Below are 20499 nucleotides of genomic sequence, written 5' to 3'. Positions count from 1 at the left end.
TCTCCTGAGAAACAACTGATGGAGTCTCAATGCAGATCAAAGTATACTTTTTCTTTACTTTCTTTATTTTGTCTGTTTTCTTTCACAACATGACTAACACGGAAATATATTTTGCATGACTGTACATGTATAAGCTATATCAAATTGCTTGCCTTCTCATGGGGGGGGTGTGGGAAGGGAAGGGAGAGAATTTGGAACTCAGATTTTTTTAAAATGAATGTTTAAAATTGTTTTTACATGTAATGGGGAAAATAAAATATTAAATTCAAAAATGTAAAAAGATGCAAAAAGAGAGGCAAGTCAAATATACCTTTCTACATGAAGCTTTTCCTTCAACTGTTTCTGCTGTCTTTAGGTTATATTTATTTGTTTTATCCCTTTATATGTACTTTGGTGTTTCCCCTATTGGAATGATGGGAGTAGGAATTGTTTAATTAAATTTGTATTCCAAACAACAAGCACAGTGCCTGGCTATAGTACTTATTTAATAAATACATGTTTATTGTTGGGGGTAAGGAAGGATTTGCTTTCAAATTATTTTCTTCTTATATCATTTTACCAGGCTGTGGCAACGGGTTACGCGGGCCATAAATGCCAAAGACCAGACAGAAGCTACTCAAGAGAAATATGTTTTAGAAGAAGCTCAAAGAAAGGCTGCCAGAGAACGGAAAGGGAAAAATGAAGAATGGGTCTGCAAGTTATTTGAACTTGATCCGATCACAGGAGAATGGCACTACAGATTCTCCGAGTGAGTGACTTCAGATGCTTATTGTGAACAGAACATTTTGGCCTGGCATAGGTGTGGCTGTAACCTTAGCTTAGCCTTTAGCTCCTAAGCGTGCTTACATTAGAAAATCAAATGGGAAGCTTATAGGCTACACTGGTAAATGAGGATCTGCTCTGCTGCAGAAATAATTCTGATAAGGTTCACGTCTGAGCCTCCTGCTCAGAAACCTTGAGCGGCTTCCCATTTATTCTAGGACAAAGTACCAGTGCCTCTGCTTGGTATGTAGGGCTCTTGATGCTTCAGCCCTCACCTGTGCTGCTGACATTTCATAAGACTTAGCTTCCACAAAGGTACATTTCAGCCACATTGGACTGTAATCTGTTCTTTGAACCTGACACTCTATCTATTGCCTTTGTACATTTGAACAGGCATCCTTCTCATCCCTAGAATGCACTTCTGCCTCATTTCTGCATCTCAGAAGCTTGATCATCCTTTAAGGCTCTGAGCAGGTGCCACCTCCTCCCTGAAGCTATCCTTAATCTTCCCACACTAGTTTTCCTTACAAAATATTTATTAGTGTACATTTTATATTGTCCCAGGATTCTTTGAGGGTGGGGACTATTCTGTTTGTTTCTTTGCATAAAAATAGCTAGCACTAGGCCTTGAATATGACATATCCTTAATAAGCAACAATTGTGTTTGCCATTTGCTGTTTTAAGTGAGTATCTAGTTACAGATGGAGCCCGATTTTAAGAAAGTTTATGCTTGTATGAAGGCAGTCCATTCTGGTGGTTTTTAAAAAATAAAGAAAACTTGATTCCATGTGTTATAAGCTCATCAGGAGGAGGCAGTATGTCTTCTTTATTCTGTATAGCAGAGGAGTTTTTTGTGATGAAGATGCTTCTAACAAATATTTTTCCTCATTCTTAATAGTACCCGGCCATGGGATCCTCTGAATGATCTGATACAGTTTGAAAAAGATGGTGTCATCCAAACTAAAGTCAGACACCGGACGCCAATGGTACGCCCTCAAAATGTAATTCAGTCTAGTTGCTTCTGTTAAGGCTTTCGTTATAGACGTGTAGCAGTTTGAAAAACTGAAACAATAACTTCATAAAAATAACAAATTTAAAGTTATTTACCATTTGTTTTGCAAAAAGAGACAGCACGGAGTAGTGGATGGAGAGCTGGCTTTAAGTCAGGAGACGTAAGTTCAAATCCTGCTTCTGACATATACTGTGCTGTGTGACTCTGGGCAGGGCACTTAGCTTGTCGGTGCTCTGGACAGCTCTTGTGAAGTTTTAAGTTGCAGAGGCAGTGCTGACCGGCATTGGTGAAAGGATTTGCCTTGGGTAGGCATTCCCTACACCAGTGAAGTCACAGGTCTAATGCCTTTTCATGTCCTTGTTTTGAACAGTTTATTTTAATTTTAACAAAATAACAAGAAGTCCTGTTTGCTTTCATGTCTCTTTCTAATCTCCTAAGTATTTTATCCAAATTTTTTGTGGTAATCATTTTTACCTGGCAAGAGTTATTTGTGTATATTGTTCTGATTCTACTTTCTTCATTCTGCATAGCTTCAGGTGAGACTTTTCATGTTTTTTTGCTTTTTCCCCCCCCAACTTTTACATTTTTTATGTTGCAGTAATACTCTCTTATGTTGCTATATCACCATATATTCGACCATTTTCCAGCTGTACATTTGGATAGTTTATAGGTTTTTGCTATTACAAATAAAGCTGATATAAATATTTTTGAACAGAGAGGGTTTTTTTTCTGTTAAATAAAATGGGATCTTCGATTTCTAGGTAAAAGTGAACTTATAGGTCATTAAGTCTGGCCCCTTCTTTTTATAGATGAGGAAACTGGGGCCCAGAGAAATTAATTACCCAGAGTCACATAAGTATTTGAGGTGGGGTTTGATCATAGATTTTCCTGATTCCAAGTCCAGCTTGCTATCCATTACGCCACATTGCCTCTCAGTCACAACACAGTAGTAGTGGTGGGGTCACTGAGTCAAAGGGTTTGAACAGTTTGGTAAGTCTTGTTATATATCTTCCCTATTGGCTTCCCAAAAGATTGCAGATTATGGAGGGGCTTGAAGGTTAGGATAAAAACTTTGTATTTTATTTGAAAGAGCCACTAAAGGTTTTAGGACAGGGAAGTGATGAGGGCAGATCTGTATCTAGGGAAAATACTCTTGGAGTATTTTGAAGGATAGATTCAAGAGAGTGATAAAAGTGGAAGCAGAACATGGGGTACACGTAGGAAAGGGACAGAATGGTAGAACATAGAGGACTTGGTCACTGATGGCGTGTGGGGGTTGAGAAAAAGGATTGGACATAGAAGTAGTTTGTTGACTCGTGCTAGATACAAAACTCTTTTGGAGGAAATTATAGGTGTTAGATGAGAGGTAACAAGGGCATCTCCTAAGTAGGCTCCCTGCTTCCTGTCACTTCTCTTTTTAATCTTTGTCCTGACGTTGAAGCCTTCCTTTCTCACCTTATCATGGTTGAACCCCTACACATTCTGCGCTCTAACCAAACTGTCCTAGCACAGCGCTTTGTGTATGGTTGGCATTTGATAAATATTTGTTGGACTTAGTTGTATATGTTGTTTTGTTATGTAAATAAAATGGAAACAAAAATTCTTACAGAATGTCAGAGTTGGAAAGGAGGATGGAAGTTGTCTAATCTAATCCAACAGCTAGACATGAATTCACTGACAGATAGTCATCTAGTCTTTGGAGAGCTCTAGTTAGGGGGAACCCACTGCTTCCTGTGGCAGCTTGTTCTACTTTCATAGAGCTCAAAATGTGGGGAAGATTTTTCCTTTCTGTTGACCCTACATTTGCCTTTCATTATATCGCAGAATTCTTAGTGCCTCTCTGTTGGCTCTAGAACAAATGTTAAATTCAGCCTGGTGTTTAAGGGCCCAGTCTGAAGCCAGTTTATTTCTCCAGTCTGATTTCACCTTCACATGCTTCATATGGCCCAGAAACTAGATGTTAACTTTTTACTCAAAGACTATATCATCTCCTAGCTCTATACACTTTTTTTTGCATAAGCTATCTCCTGTAGCTGGAATCTTCATTCCTCCAGCCAGTTTACTTACATAGATTTATGAATTTCAGGTTAGTGTTCCAAAAATGAAGCATAAGCCAAGCAGGCAACCGAAGAAAGTAGTAAAAGGTTATTCCTCACCAGAACTTGATATCCAGGACTCCTCTGGGAGTGAAGGTAAGGCTCTTCATTGCAGTGTGTTCATCACAAAGGGCATAAGCTCAGAAAAATACATTAAAAAACTTCAGGAAATGATTTACCAAAATGGAATAAGCATTTGGAGGGGAGAAAATACTGCTTGAGATGACTCATAAATTTTGAAGGTATGACAGGGAGTGGGAAATTTGGGGAGGAGTTACTATACAAATCAAGAAAGATATTTTATTAACTTTTGCCTATTGATTTCTGAGAAATTGCTAGAAATTATACCACTTTCATTTTAACAAATATTTGTTGAGCTTTCCATCACTACCCTTTGATAAAGTAAGCATAATACTTCTCAAAGGAGAGACCCCAGTAAAAATTAGAAATTACAGCCATAAAAAGAAATTACTTTTGAAAGTTAAATATTGGCCAAATTAAGTCATTTTCCATCCTTACCACATGAGACTGGCATTTGCGAATCTACTTTTAGCAGAGTGGTTACAATCTGCCTATAACCTTTGGAAGTACAAAGAAGTTCTGCCTTCAAGAACTGTAGGCCAAATCTTATAAAATGAGAAAAATGAAATACCCCAACACTTGGGTTTAAAAAATTAACTGCACAGATTATAAGATGGTGTCCAAGAAGAGGGAGATAGTACTGCACTCTGCTCTGTTCAGGACATAGGTGAAGTATTGTCTGTATTTTGGGGTACCATGTTAGGGGGATCATGGCTAAGCTGTTAGTTGTGTAGAGGCCGCAAACCCAGAGAAAACTGAAGATTGTGCCAGAGGAGAATCAGTGAAAGGAACTGGAGATACTTAACTTGGAGGAGAGAAGACTTAGAGGAACTTCAGGAAATATCTGTTATGTGAAATGTGATGTGACTTGTTCTACTTGGCTCCAAAGGGAAGAGCTAGAAATAGTGGCTAGATACAGGACTTAAGCTCACCTTATTAGAAGACCTTCCTGAAATTAAAGCTATCCAGAATGGAAGCGGTCTGTCTTGAGAAGTCGTAGGTTCTCCTTCACTGGAGGTTTTTACACAGACACTGGATGACCAGGGATTTTGAACAAAGAATTCTCGTCTAGATATAGGTTGAATTCAGATGACCCTCTCAGGCCCTTTCCAACTCATAGATTCTGTGAAGAGAATTGTGGGATATAAGGCTAGAAAGGTATGCTTAGGTCAGGCTTGGGAGGACACAATAATAAGCTAGGACTTTTAAATTTAATTGTGTATACATTGTAGAACCACTGAAAGCTTCTGAACCAGGGGTGTGACATGAAAGTGGTGTTTTATAGAAAGATAAATCAGTCAACAATATATAGGATACATTTAATAGGGGAGAGACTGGAAACAGAGACCAATTTAAAACCTAGACATGGAGTAAGGAGAGGTCTAAAACAAAATCATAGCAGTAGGAATGAAAAGGAATAGATGTGAGAGAACATTGTGAAGGAAGAATCAATAGGACTTGGTGATTTATAGGATATTAAATTTAAGAGAGATGGGAAGTCAAGACTGTTTCCAAGATTTCAAGCGTGTGTGAGTGAAAGATGAAACCATTAGCAGAAAGAATAAAGGTTATAAATAGGGCTGCCTCTTTGGAGGCACTGTGGCACAATGAAAAAAGGTAAAGATGTAGAGTCAGGGGACCTGGGTTTAAATCACAGTTCTACCCTTGATTACTACCTCAGCAATCGTGATTAAAAGTTACTTAACCGGGGCAGCTAGGTGGCACAGTGGATAGAGCACCGGCCCTGGATTCAGGACCTGAGTTCAAATCTGGCCTCAGACCCTTGACACTTACTAGCTGTGCGACCCTGAGCAAGTCACTTAACCCCAATTGCCTCATCCAAAAAAAAAAAAAAAGGAAAAAAAAAGTTTCTTTCTAGATCTCTTTCCTCTTCCTTAAACTGAAGGGGTTGGTTCTAAATAACTTATTTTGAACTCTAACTCTACGATCCTATAGTGGTGGGAAGGGGAAGTAAAATTCTTTCTCCTTTTCCCTCTTGCCCATCCCAACCACATCTGGAGGTCATATATTCGGTACTTTATAAAAGATCACTTAAAAATATATCATACTTTGCATTATAACTTAGAAAAAAATCTCATAACCAATATTATCTAGTTCAGTTGTTACTTTAATTTACTTGTGCAAAATTTAAAATGATTTAGTTGTAATGATTTAGTATAAATTCACAAAAATTAAAGCCAAACCCAGAATTTTTTTTGTAATTGAAACCTTTAGTGAAAACTTACACTTCATTTAAGAATAGAATTTCATTGTTTCATCAGTTTCATCCTAAATGTCTTTTTAGCTCAAGTTGTAAAACCAAGTTCAAGAAGAAAGAAGACAGTAGATCTTGCAGACCTGCAGAGTTCCATTGAATCTATAAAACAAACACAGGAAGAAATTAAAAGGTAATGCATGATATTATTAGTATTTAATTTTTAATTCATAAGTCCTCTGCCTTAGTCCTTCTGTTCCTTTAAGATGCAACTTAGGCAACATCTTTTGTGTGAATCTGTTCCTGATCCCCACAACTACTAGTCCTTCCAGGTGACCTTGTAATTTTTTAACAATTTTGTGTGGGTATATATGTGTATATCTACATATGTAGATAATTGGGTTAATCTTTGACTCATGAAAAGGGAGAGAGACCAACTCTTCTTTGACAGAAAAGCATTTCTATTCCTTGATACTTCTGGGCTGAACTATTCAGTGACAGACATTGAAATTGATTATTGCTGCTATGGCTTTAACACAGCTGAAGGTGCAAACAATTTACACACAAACATACACGTACACACGCACCTTTTTTCCCCCTTAGGCACTTCTTCCTTCCTTATCTCCACCTCTTAGAATCTCTTGTTTTCCTCAAAACTCAGCTCAAGTAGCACTTCTATATGGAGCTTTTCTTGATCCTCCAGCTTACAAATGTCCCCCTCCCAAAAATGTATACTGTCTTTAATTTGTATCTACTTATAATAGATGTATGTGTTTTTCCCCCAATAGATAATAAACTCCTTGAAGGTAGAGATTGTTTCATTTTTGCATCTGAATGCTTTAAGCTTAGAACATTGTAGTTGTTAGGTACATTGTAAGTGTTTAAATGCTTGTTGATTTCTGAACTTTAGCATACCTGATACTCTTACAGGGCCGTGCTCTGCTCTTATAGTCAACCTCCTTTACTTGCCCTTACTTCATTCATATCTTAAAAATCTCAAGTTGTTCAATGAAAGATCATCTGCATCTATATCAGTCTTTTGTAGACAACTCTGCTTTTTCCTTGTCATTGCAATTTGGGGCTTGTGTTTTCAGAATCTCATCCTTTCTCTTTCCATCCTAAAGTGTACTACAAAGCAGTAATCATTAAAATGTTTTGGTCGTGTGTGTGCGTGTGTGCGTGTGTGTGTGTGTGTGTGTGTGTGTGTGAGAGAGAGAGAGAGAGTGAGAGAGAGAGAGAGAGAGAGAGAGAGAGAGAGAGAGAGAGAGAGAGCGCATCAGTGGAATAGATTAGGCAGTCTGGCAGAAACAGGTTTCGCCTAGCATTTCACCCCATATACCAGTATAAACTCCAAATAGATACATGATCTCAATTCAGGAGGTCACATCTTCAACAAATTAGACAAGCAAACAAGTTAAATGGATAGGGGAAGGGCTCATGATTCAACAAGTGATAGCAAGCATCACACAAGATAAAATGGACAGTTCTATCTAAAACTTAAACATTTTTGCACAGATAAATATGATGTAGCTAAAATTAGAAAAGAAATACATAACTGGCTAGCAGGTAACTTCACAGCAAATTTCTTAATAAAGGTCTCATATCCAAAATACATAAGAAACTGAATCAAACTTACAAGAATAAGAACTATTCCTTGATAGATAAATGGTCAAAGGATATGAATAAGAAGTTTTCAAAGGAAGAAATTCAAGCTATCATCCACCATATAAAAAAAAATTCTAAATTACTAATAAATAAATACAAATTAAAGTCACTTAAAAGTTGGAAAAGTCTGGGGGGAAACAGATATAATAATGTGCTCTTTGTGGGGCTATAAATTGGTACATCCATTCTGGAAAGCAGTTTGGGACTATGCCTAGAAAGTTACTAAACTGTGCATGCCCTTTGTTTGACTCAGTACCCCTAATAGTTACAACACTATGCAAAAAAATCAAAGAAAGAAGAAAAAGGCCCACATGCACAAAAGTATAGCAGCTCTTTGTGGTAGCCCCAAATTGGAAAGGAAGAGAATTTCCTATTGGGGAACGCTAAACAAAATGTGGCATATGAACTGAATGGAATATTATTTTGCCACAAGAAATGCTGAAATGAACATTTTCCGGGGAAACTGGGAAGACTTCTAGAACTGTGCTGCTGATGAATGCAATGATAAACCACTAGACCAAAAGAGTGAAGATGAAACATACCTCTGAGCACCTGTAAAAGAGGTGATAAATTTAAAATATAGTAACAGAGATTCATTTTTGGCTCTGTGCAGTGTGTGAATTTGTTTAATCACACCATGTAGAAATGTATAAGGGTTTTTTTTCATTTCATCTTTTTTAATTGATCGGTGGCGATGAGGGGGAAAGAATAATGGAAAAGACAGATTAATAAAAGAAAAAAATGTAATAAAATTTCATCCTTGAGAGTTCGCTATCTATAGTAATCTGACTTTCCCTGTAAAATATTAGTCCCTGAAATCCTACCTATTTATCCTTTCTCTAAATCCTTTTAAAATCTGCTCTATGGAAATTTAGGGTCCATGTCAGCTTTACCTGGCTTTCTTCTCCTCTGTCACAGATTTTGGGATGGAATGGTCAGTCATTCCAACCTTTACTCCTCCTCTATACTCTGTTCCCCTGGCCCCAACGTTCCTAACATTTTAATTTCAGCAAAAAGTTCATATTTGGTGCTGAGAATCAGGTCTAGAATAGCAGTTCCCCTTTGTTAGTCTACTTTTTGAAATGTGAAATCATCATTAAATAATACAAAGACTCTAGTGGCTGGATTTGTTTTGTTTTGCAGAGAGCAAAAGGTGCAGTAGGATACATATAATTGAAGTTCTCCACCATTACTATATGTCATGCCTTCAGTCTAGGCATGTTTTCCAAACATCTCTTCCTTCTCTTCAAGTGATTTTTAGTATACTACCATGACAAAATTTCTTCTGTATTTGCCTCAATTGAAATATTCTCTGCCCTGCTCCTCCACTGTAAACCCACCCCTCTCCTTCTCCCCTAAGACCTGAATTTCCTATGGAGTATGTTTTCTTTAACATGTAATACTACTACATCGTCCACCTCCAACACACTCAGTGTGTTTGCTCTTCAGTAGAGATGCAGTGATGCACAACCCCTCCGCACCTTCTAATTTTTTTCTAAACTCTTATCCAATGTTCCCCTGTAACTTTCCCACTAAGAGTTATGCCACTCATGTGCAGTTCTTCATGGGTAATATGCTACAGTCTATTTACAGATACCTTTGCCCTCTAAGTGGTAATTCTTTAGAGCATGGCATTTTGTGACTTCTCAGTAAGATAGTGACATAACAAGGCCTAGAGCAGAGTTTTCTACTCTTTTCTTGGCTGGCCTCATTAAAATACAATTGGAGGGGGCAGCTAGGTGGTGCAGTAGATAGAGCACTGGCCCTGGATTCAGGAGTACCTGAGTTCAAATCCAGCCTCAGACACTTAACACTTACTAGCTGTGTGACCCTGGGCAAGTCACTTAACCCCAATTGCCTCACTAAAAAAAAAAAAAAGAAAAAAAATACAATTGGAAAAGGTTTAACAAAATAAATAAGAATACAGTACAACACAGGTAATGTTAATTTGTGGATTTCTAAGTCGATATGCGGCCTGTGTGGATCCATTTCTATTTGAATTTGATGCCATAGATCTAGAAGACCCCAGATCTTTTACAAATGCTCCAGTAAAATTTTTTAAAATGCACCAGATGGAACAGTGGTAAAGAAAAGCAAAGTGAAAGTGGTCTAACCTCCCACCTCCAGTCCATGCCTGCACAAGATGACTTCTAGCAGTCTGCAGGTGTGCTGAGGAGAGGCTAGAAACCATAGTTTCCAGGCAGTCCCCACTGGAACCCCAATATGAGACAGGGGCCAGTACAGTACCTGGGTCTTGTAGGAAGCCTACTGTGAGTACCATCACAATCTGATTGGCACCTCTCAGAACCACAGCAAAGGATAGGTCCTAGATAGCAACTCTGTAAGGAAAAAGAGACGGAAAAAGGTCTGAGGCCCCAACCTGAGTCAAGCCACCAGCAGAGACAGAAGTGTGGGCAGGGGCTGGTCTTAGCCGTTGCATTCAGAGAAGCAAAAGCGGCACCATCCAGGCTATGAAGAGACTGGGTCAGGCAGAGACTGCGCACCCCAACCCATAGTACCTGAGGGAGCAGTCTGACCCAAGCATGAAATGTCCATCTCCAAACAAGTCAGAGATACGAGTAAAGAAGGAAATGCTGAACATAACAGACATGCTGTACCCTGAGAGAAGTTCAAGAGGTAAAACCAGAAAAAGCAAGTCATTTCATAACAAGCTCATGGAAGCTTCAGAGAAAAAACAGCTTGGTTTCTGGGACTACAGCATTTGGTTCTTGGCCACAGAGAATCCCTGGGAAAATGTTAGCTTTGTAAAAGGGCCTTTGAATGTAAGAAGAGCATAGTGTTATGAAAAGCATGGGTGGATTTTCTAAGTGTAACCATTGTTACTCTCTGATTCCTGTTCGGTTCTAGACCCAGTTGCTTATTTGTCTGAAGTGTAGTGAAGTCAGATATGCCTCCTCACCTTATGAGCTCCCTGCTTGTAATCTCCATTTTGTTTATCTCCATATCCAGTCTAAGGCTATGAGGTTTACTTTGACTCATTTTGTCTCCTGTAAAATTCTGGGCATCTCCACGGCTATTCTTCTGCCTGTATTATATCTATACTGTAGAATGTCTTGGGGGAAGTATATCCATGTGTGTAATTTTTTCCCTTCCCCTCTTCAGGTTAAAGTTCTTTTGAGTAGATGTTTTTTAAACTATAGGAAAATGACTGTGGTCTTTGAGTACATTCCATCTGTGGCCAGGAGCCCATCATTCTTTTTTTTTTTTTTTTTGAGGGGCAATGAGAGTTAAGTGACTTGCCCAGGGTCACACAGCTAGTTAAGTGTCAAGTGTCTGAGGTCGGATTTGAACTCAGGTCCTTCTGAATCCAGGGCCAGTGCTTTATCCATTGCGCCACCTAGCTGCCCCAGGAGCCCATCATTCTTATATTTTTAGCCAAGGTCCAGAAATTCATATCCTGTTTTTCAGAGACCCTCTTCTCAACTAGCTGTTCACTTATCAAATCTGCTTTTCTGAACTCCTTCCTTGCCTTTATCAGCAGTGGTGATAAAGACATCACACTCCAAAAGTCTTCAGTTGTGCCCCATTAATTATCCTTAGCAATGCTTTCGAGAATTCTTTGGGAACTATTATTTGTATCTATGTAAGTCACCAGAAGGGTGTAGTAGTAACCAAGTTTGACAAGTCTTGAGAGATTCTCCTAGATATATGTTCTAGAAAGACCTCACAGTAAATAGCTGCTCTGGTATCCCTTATCATGAAATCACCATTCACTACGCCTTGTCACGTCTTCCTTCTCCCTCAGCTGGGTAACTTGTAACCAGGGTACCTGTGGTTCCTTGGATTACAGGCACCTGCTGCTTCTTCAGCAGACCCAGATCTTCATTCTATAGAATTTTTTCATATCTTTGAATTGTCTTTAAGTGTTCAGTAGTTCTTTTTACCTTTTTCTTCTGTGTCATATTTTTCTACCCACTGACTTCCTGTCATAAATCAGGATTCTTTTCTTCTTTAGGTAGGTTTCCTTTTATTTTTGCCTTGAAGTCCTTATTTCATTTTTTAAAAGATCTTTTCATTCTACTTGATGAGAAGGAGGTGTTCCTCAAATGAGTTTGCCTTCTTTTTCTAACAGTGAGATCACCAGAACTGTGAATATACATAGTATTTATTTTCCAGAACTTAAAGATAAACACTGTATACTTTATCAAAGTCAGCTCAATCCAGCAAGCATTTATGAAGTGCTTTTGTACTGGAGATGCAGAAATATTCCCTTCACTCAAGGAACTTATAGTCTGTTGGAAAATTCTACATTAACTACAGAATTGACCCTGTTGTCCATGCTTTACTTGAAGCTAGATCCCCAGTTTTTTTTCTTGCTTATTAGTCATCCTTAAGACTTATTTCTTGGAAAAAGTGTTATAATAATCTAACTCTGGAGGTCTATAGCTCCCTAGTTGTGGCTTTCTTTCCCAACCCATTAGCATCATGATACTTGAAACTTCTTTCTCCTCCCTCAACTCTAGTTGTCATTCAACCTAAGTCTTCCTCCTCCTTCTCCTCCCTCCCTCTTATTTCTTGAGTTCTCCCAAATTTCTCTTCAGTAAATACAAGTCTTTGGACCACCTTTGATACATTAGTACTCTGCTTTTGTGATCTCATCAATGAGGGTATTCTTTCTTGTGGCCATATCACAGTCCATCCTTCCTCTTTATCCTGTACAGCTCTTGTCTTCTCCTAAAAGTTCTCAGTGCTCTCAGAATTGTTTTGTGTCTTGGCATGGACCTTATGGGGGGGTGTACTTGGTCTAGTCCAGCCTTTCTTCCCATCTTCATTTTCTTTAAAGCCATTTAAAGCTTCATCTTGTTGCACATGTGGCCAAATGTGGTAGGTGGCTCCACTGTTAGAGATGAACATAATTTGCTGAGGGAATGTTTCCATTTAACCACGTTTCCATGTTATGCCTATTTTTCCTCCTTTCACTTTCAACTTTAAATGTCCATTAGATGAAACAGCTTAGGTCCATCTACCACCAAGCTTATCGTGAACCTTTTTTCCTTCCACTGCTTTGTACTGTTTTATGGAATGATGATATTCATAATCTTTCATAATAGGCCATGGCCTAATAATCGCTTATTGATTAATTTGTTATTCTTTTCTAAAAGAGTTAATAGATTTGCGATCCTGTTATTATTCCTTGCCATGTATGCTTCGACCCAGTAACATTGGCCGTCTGGCTGTTCAGTGAACAAGATGCTCCATTTCTTGGCTCCAGGCATTTTCTCTGACTGTGCCCTCCCTCCTCATCTTTGTATACTACCTTCCCTGGTTTCCTTTAAGTTCCAACTGAAATCCTATCTTCTACAGGAAGCCTTTCCCAGCCTCTCTTCATTCTAGCGCTTTTGTTCTTGTACAGCCTGTTTGCACATATATATTTGGTTGTTGTCTCTCCCATTACATTGTGAGCTCTGTGAGGACAGGGACTGTCTTTTGCCTCTTTTTTGTATCCCCAGTGCTTAGCACAGTACCTGGAACACAGTAGGTACTTAATAAATGTTCATTGACTGACTTAGGTATATACCCCAAGGAGCTCAATAAAAGATCTCACATCAAGATATTCATAGCATTTTTTGTGATAGCAAAGAACTATTAACAAAATAGGTATCATTTGGGTTGTAGCTAAACTGTGATTTGTGAATGTAATTCAGTATTACTGTACCATAAAAAATGAATATGAAATTACAGAGAATCACAGGAAGACTTACATGAATTAATCAAGGTGAAGTAAACAGGACCAGGAAAACAACATACAGGCTAACTGAAATGGAAATGGAAAGAAAAAGAATCAAACTGAGTGCTGTGTAATTAAAATGACAAAGTTTGGAGATAGGGAAATGTTCCTCCCTTCCTTCTTATTAGTGAGAATGTAAAAGATTGATATAATTCTATTCCTCTGGTACTTCTCTTTATTGGTGATAAGACCAAGGAGCTTGCCTTCAGCACCCTAGTAGCTAATTTTTTGTTTGATAGTCTAAAACCTGTGTGACATTGCATTACCCTCTGCCCTCTATTCTTGCTCCTCTGTCACTGCAGAAGCAGAAAGAGGTCACACAGAACTGGGGGCTATTTGGTATTTTCATTTCAAGGGTTTTCATGACAAAATAATTCATCACTGAGTGGACAGCCTATCATTCATGGTGAGCTTTCTATATTTATTGAGGATAGGTCTCAGAAAGTGTAACGATTGGAATGACGCCACCTGCTGGAGACTTACTGTAGAAATGAGGTGAACATCTCTGAGGGCAAGACCATGCATCTTTTCTTTGGTGTCAGGAAGTGACATTTGCTGGTGGGAGGAGGAAGGGGGAACTGAGCGCTCTGTCTTTCTCTCTTTCCTTTGGACTCTGGTGGAGAGCAGAGCTAGAAATGTGCTCTCCCTTTAATAGATAGATGAATGTAGGCCTTTCTCTATCTCTTTACCAAATTCTTATTCTCCTTAATAAATGCTTAAAAGCCTAACTCTTGCTAAAGCTTATAATTTATTGGCGACCACTCATTAGATATTTTAGACAGACTAGCTAGAATTTTAGCCCTTAACAAAAGGATACATCTGTCACTGGACTTTGACCTTTTTCATTGTAATACATAGCCATACTCAGGTTCATGATGCTGTTTCAGGTCATCATCTACTCAAATCTATAGCTCTGACTCCCCACTGATATTTTCTTTTATATCATGGTAATAACATATGAAATCAGAGCAAATGGCATTTAATTAAATGATATAGATAAATATCAGGAATTTTATCAGGTAGTAACTGTATTTTGTACCCCTACCTAAAGGCTGCCATCTCTAGATATCTTCTGGGAGTGATAGTTAACTACCCAGTTAAATCTTCTGGCATCTCAACACTGTAGGAGAAGATCACAGATCACTCATGGCTTGCTCACTCCTATTCCAGTGTTGCAAATTTGAGTCCAAAACTGCTCTGCTTAATCCCTTGATATTCAGTCTCAGGGCAATAGTATGAAACACTGATTTCTCAGCACAGTAGTCATGTGTGTGGCTTCTTAGAACTCAGAATTTCAGGATGCCGGGGCCAAATCCATGCTGTCCTCACCTCTTTACCACCATTTATGCCACCTCTTCCATTGGCATGCTTTAGTTACAGGGCCAGTTCTTTTTGTCTTTGTTCACCCAGTTCTCACAATCCTCTACAAGACTTCCACAACAGATCTTAAGCTTTATGTACTCGGTGGTATTGCCCCAGCACAGGTTCACGACTTCTTTCTGGGGAATATAATCTGGAATATTTCCCTCAGGGAGCATCTTACAGGTGACATCTTTGGGCCCTTGGCTCCAGACATATACTCTATACCAGCATGGCAGACCATGCCAGAACATGTGGCATGCTGACAGAATCGTCAGTAACCTGGTCACCTGCACACCATGATAAATCATTGGAATATGGTTTGTAGAGCCTGGCTTTCGTCACATTTCTTTTTTCCCTGCTTTAACTTTTCTATATATACCAAAGAAACTTAAATTGAGAGTTTTTTCACCTCTATGGGACTGGATGGCTTTTTTCTGCTTACCTCTAAACCCTCTTTGCTGGGAGGACTTTAGTAGCTAAGTATGAAACAGAATTTAAATTGTTTAAAAGTCATTGTTAGGATAAGAAAGGCAGAGGTTCTTAATAAAGAAGGAAAAATGTATATCCACAATGGGCTTGTTACTCTATAACCTAATATTCAAAGGTAATTTCATATATGCATATTTAGCTTTCCACTAAAGAAATGTAAGTTTCCTAAAATTCTGCATGAAAATACTTAGTGCCAGAATTTATATATCTCTCTGTATTATTAGTAAATGTGATTTAGCAGAGCACTATAGTAGAAATGGGAAGATCTAGGTCTTTCACTTTTTCTACTACTGGCCATATAACCTTGGCGAAGTCACTTAACTTTTCTAAACCACTTTTTTCCAATTTAAAGCATGAAAAATATATATCCTGCCTAGCTTATAAGCTTGTTGAGATGCTCAAACAAGAGAATGAATTGAAAGCATTTTGAAAACTTCAAAGTCGTGTATAAATATAATTTTGCAGTATTAACATTTTTAACAAGTCACTATAAATATATGTTGCTTTGTATTTTGTAGAAATATTATGGCTCTACGAAATCATCTTATTTCAAGTTCAACTGCCACAGACTATTTCCTACAACCGAGAGACTACTTCATCATTTTCCTGCTGATTTTGCTACAGATCATAATAAACTTCATGTTTAAATAGAATTCCTTATATAATTGAATCAGTGAGATGGAAGGATTAGATTTAGCCTGGGACCATTTTTCAAGTTGGTTTGGACTTTATTCAAACAATGCAATATTTCTAAAAGAATCTTAGAGATAAATCTAGAAGTTTTGACCTCTCATGCCTTGTATCCTTAACCGGAACAAGACCTGTCCTATCTGGTTAACGTGAAAATTGCGTAAGTGCCAGAATATTTCTTGTTTTTATCCATGTGTGTGCATCTGTGCTGGTGTACAGTGCATATCTACACAGGTCCTGTAGGCATTAGTACCTGACAGTAGTCATGTAGTATATAGTAATGTTCCAATCTGTAGTCATACAGTGTTGTTAACAAAAATGCTGTTAAGTTTGTAAAACTATGTACAGTGATCGGTTTTCTTCATAAAAACAGGCACAAAACTTTTATTGATAAGAACTTACAATATGGGGAAAAATAGAGAAATAGTTATACCTAATGAATTTTCCGTACTGTACACACATCACTTCCAAAGGATCTAATTTTTCTCTCTCTCTTCTTAGAAACTTAAAAAGGAGAACATGTTGATGGTCCATAACACACACACATACATAAACATACACACACACATGCATACACATATGTATATATGAAAATGGTGACATTGGATCAAAACCCAAATTTACATGAAGGATTGTGTGTATGTGTGGACCCTTAACATGTTTAATGTAAGTAACTTTTGGTATGGATATGTTTATGTATGTACATATAGAAAAGTCCACCTTCTTCTCTGTGTCTAGTAATGACCTTTGTATCTTTCTTGTCATGCTTTATGATGGCCCCTTGAGCACATCCTAGAAAATATTTCTGTAAATTTATTTCTTTAAGCAAGACCCGCCAATGTTCATGGCCTACCACCACTTCCACCATTATGAACCTAGTTTAAGAATTTAAAGAGAATTTAATTTCATTATAGTAAATTGGAAGAAAACTGGTTTGGGTATTAAATTACCCTTCCTATCTGAATTTTTTTAATGTATTCCCTAGAACTCAGAAATGACTGCTGTCTGTGACCTTACATAGCCTATAGCGATTTAAGTAGTTTATGGAACAGATGAAAAATGAGATAATTCATGTTATTTCATCAGTAATTGGCTTGTTTTAGGAATGGTTCTTGAACTTTTATTTATACCTTAAACTGTTTAATGGTTAAAGAGCACAGAAAACTATAATTACCTTAAATATTTTTACTTCAAAAGCCAAAAGGAAGTGGAAAATGAGAAATAATGGTCTGGATGTATTTCTGCAAATTTTTAAAAATCACTTATAAGATGCATAGCAGTGCTACATACCTAAAAAGAGTTCAGGAACTTAAACCTTTATTTTCCCTTTATATTATTAGTAATTTAAAATCCATGTCAGTCACATTGCTGTAGGATCCTGTTTTGTTTAAAGCTCCATGATACAAACTAAGATAATTTAGCTTTTTAATTAAAAATGTTGGGCTTTTTTTTTACATGCTTTTTATAGTCTTTAAAAGCAATTTTTGTGTATTACTTCAACATCTAATATTATAAAAGATTTTTATAGTGCTGAAAATACAGATTCTGAGACTTATTGGTAATAAGGGCAGAGATAAGACTCATTCTCATCAAGTTTTCACCTTAACAAAATAAAAACTACATGCCAGCAAGAACAGATAAAGAGATGTATGGCGAATTATGAAAACTGAGTAGGCTACATTTTACTACTGATCTAAGTATCCTAAATAGAATGCTTAGGTAATATGAATCCTACATACATAGGAAGATCCAATTTCTCATGCATAATTAGCAAAATCAGTATATCCATTTATTCAATTGGAAATAAATAGGTAAAGACAGAAGGTTACCTGTATTGGGGGCAGCTAGGTGGCGCAGTGGATAGAGAACCGGCTCTGGAATCAGGAAGACCTGAGCTCAAATCTGACCTCAGACACTTAACACTAGTTGTTTGACCCTGGGCAAGTCACTTAACCCCAATTGCCTCACCAACCCCCCCCCCCCAAAAAGTTACCTGTATCAAATATTTTCATGTTAGAAACCACAATGCTGCAACCTATACTTTGAATTTTCTCCATTTATTCATTCCACTGCCATGTTTAGCCTTCATCTACATATCTGTTGGGGTGTATAATAAAATGCTATTTTATAAACAAATGTTGGCAATTTAAAAAACTATTTAAATGAGTACTGCTATACATATATTACTTTACCTTCACATTTCAATTGCAGTTTAAAATTGAAACATTTTTGTTGATGACCTGATGGTGGTATGTGGTTGGTGGCCAGATCTAGTTTTCTGTTTTTATTCTTCTGTTTGTATATAATTGTTAAGATATAGATGTGCTGGAAAAATGTCCCTGTTTAATCTAAAAGGTGGTTTTCTGCTTCCTTTCTTTCTTACTCCAAGTTATATGACAGATCTGATATAGGTTCAATTCCTAATTAAGGAGTCAGAGAATATTTCATGGAACTTACGAAAGTAAAAATAACAGCAAGATTTTTCATGACTGTTTTATTACATGCTTAAAAGCACATATCTAATCCAATATTTCCTAATGTTTTTAGTCACATGAAGTTCCTTTCTGTGAGCTGAATACGACACTCAGGAATTGGTGGCTTAGTATTAGACCAATGCTGGTAATAGGCTTGGTATATGAATCCTTTTAAACACATAATTAACTTTGTATTTAGCCATAACATGTCGTTGACTTTGAATGTCCTTTACTTGAGAGTAATCTGTTTTTCTTCTACACATTGATTCATGAAAAACTGTGATTGTATAGTTTGCAGTTGTCTAGGTTGGAGGATTAAACTCCTTAAGACATGTTTTCTTATTCCAGTACTCTCTTTTCTCCATAGAAATTTAGAGAAGTGGTGTTTTTGTTTTTAAATGTTAACCTTTAATTTTCTTTTAGTGAGATGTATTTGGCCTATCAAAAGAGAGTATATGAGTCATGTGAAATGTTAAGTATAGTTACAGCAATAGATAATTTTTCTTATATTTCACATGTCACTACTTTTTTTGCAGCACTTATAAAGGTACAGTATAGTTTTATTCATATTAGCACAAATAGCCATGTGCATCGCATTGGATTTTGCCTTGTAAAATATAGCATTCATGTAATATTTATGCTTTTGTGCCTCTAGGAAATCTTTTTGCCACTTGTATTTACTGGGACAAAATCTAAATTCAAAGTATTTGTTAACAATTCAGTAGACTTTTTTTTTTTCTTAAAAGGGTCACTGTCACTCTTTTCTTTTATAAATATATTTAAACAGTAATGCTGTACTTTTATAAGGGTTTGTCTAATTACTGTACTTAAAGTATGTCCTCCACTCTTCAGACATCACAGAAATCGATTTGTCAGATTATTTCTGAGTATTGTAAACAGTGCCTTTTTGATGAATTCACACTGTTTGGGGATGTATAAAGAACTTGTCAATTTGTGCCATATATACATTATAAAAAAAACAACTTTTGTGGGAGGCAGTTACTTTTAACTTTTTGAAAACTATCTCACTCTTAGTCAGATATCTAAGGAAACAAATGTATACAATTCCTTTTTTTTCTAGTTTTTAGTATTTCTACTGAGTAGTAAACATCTGTGCTGTTTGTTTTCTATACAGTGAAGGTATAATGCATTGTGGCATTATTGAAGAGCCATAAATGACATCATAGATTATTTTGAATTCATTATGTTAAATATGCAAAAAATTAAACTTAACATTTAGACCTAAATTGACATTTTAAACCATCTCAAAAAAGCATAGAAACTAATACGTTTACATTTCAACTTTTGTTTAACCGGGAAAATGATTCTTTAAAATGCATAGCCTGCCACTAATATGTACTTTTATTTCATTTTGTTCTAGCTAGAGAATGTCATATTGGCATTTTTTATTTTCTCTTTTGTTACTTTTAACATATTGCTTGTTTTTGTACTGTTACATTTTTAAATTGAAAATGGACTGTTAAAAGTTGTATAGGACCAGTGTCTCATTAATCTGATTAATATATATATATATACATATATATATTTATACAAATATGAGTATAAATATATATATAGGTATATAGAAGAGCCACAAAGAAACCCATGACAAAATGAATGTGAATGTTCTTCCTAAAATATTTATTTAGAAAAATGATTTCATGTTTCTGCGTCTATCATGTAAAATTATTTTAGTGTCACATTATTGAGAAAGTTATTTAAAGAAAAAACGTAATGTAACATTCAAGATAATGAGCCACAAAAATTCAGTTGGAGTTTCCACTGTATGGCATGCTAAGTGTAAACCCAAGTCAAACATCTTGTTAATGGCCATTTGTAAATTAAAGCACTACCACTGGTCAATAGTTTTGTATGATTAATAGAATAAAGAGATGTTATCTGCA

General features: G+C 36.8%; 1 protein-coding gene across 7 annotated transcripts in view; it reads left to right on the top strand.

Moving 5' to 3' along the window:
• Positions 1–20499, top strand: part of OSBPL8 (oxysterol binding protein like 8) — a 216534-nt gene extending 196035 nt beyond the window's left edge. For all 7 annotated transcript variants that reach the window (XM_043966291.1, XM_043966292.1, XM_043966289.1 and 4 more), the window contains 5 exons: positions 563–748; positions 1661–1748; positions 3861–3966; positions 6257–6359; positions 15950–20499. In XM_043966291.1, the coding sequence (XP_043822226.1) occupies positions 563–748; positions 1661–1748; positions 3861–3966; positions 6257–6359; positions 15950–16082 (616 nt within the window). In that variant the 3' untranslated portion in view covers positions 16083–20499. The remainder of the gene's footprint in view (positions 1–562; positions 749–1660; positions 1749–3860; positions 3967–6256; positions 6360–15949) is intronic.

Source organism: Dromiciops gliroides, chromosome 5 (genome assembly GCF_019393635.1).
Source record: "Dromiciops gliroides isolate mDroGli1 chromosome 5, mDroGli1.pri, whole genome shotgun sequence".
Classification (NCBI taxonomy): Eukaryota; Metazoa; Chordata; class Mammalia; order Microbiotheria; family Microbiotheriidae; genus Dromiciops; species Dromiciops gliroides.
This window is presented reverse-complemented; position numbering and strand designations above follow the sequence as displayed.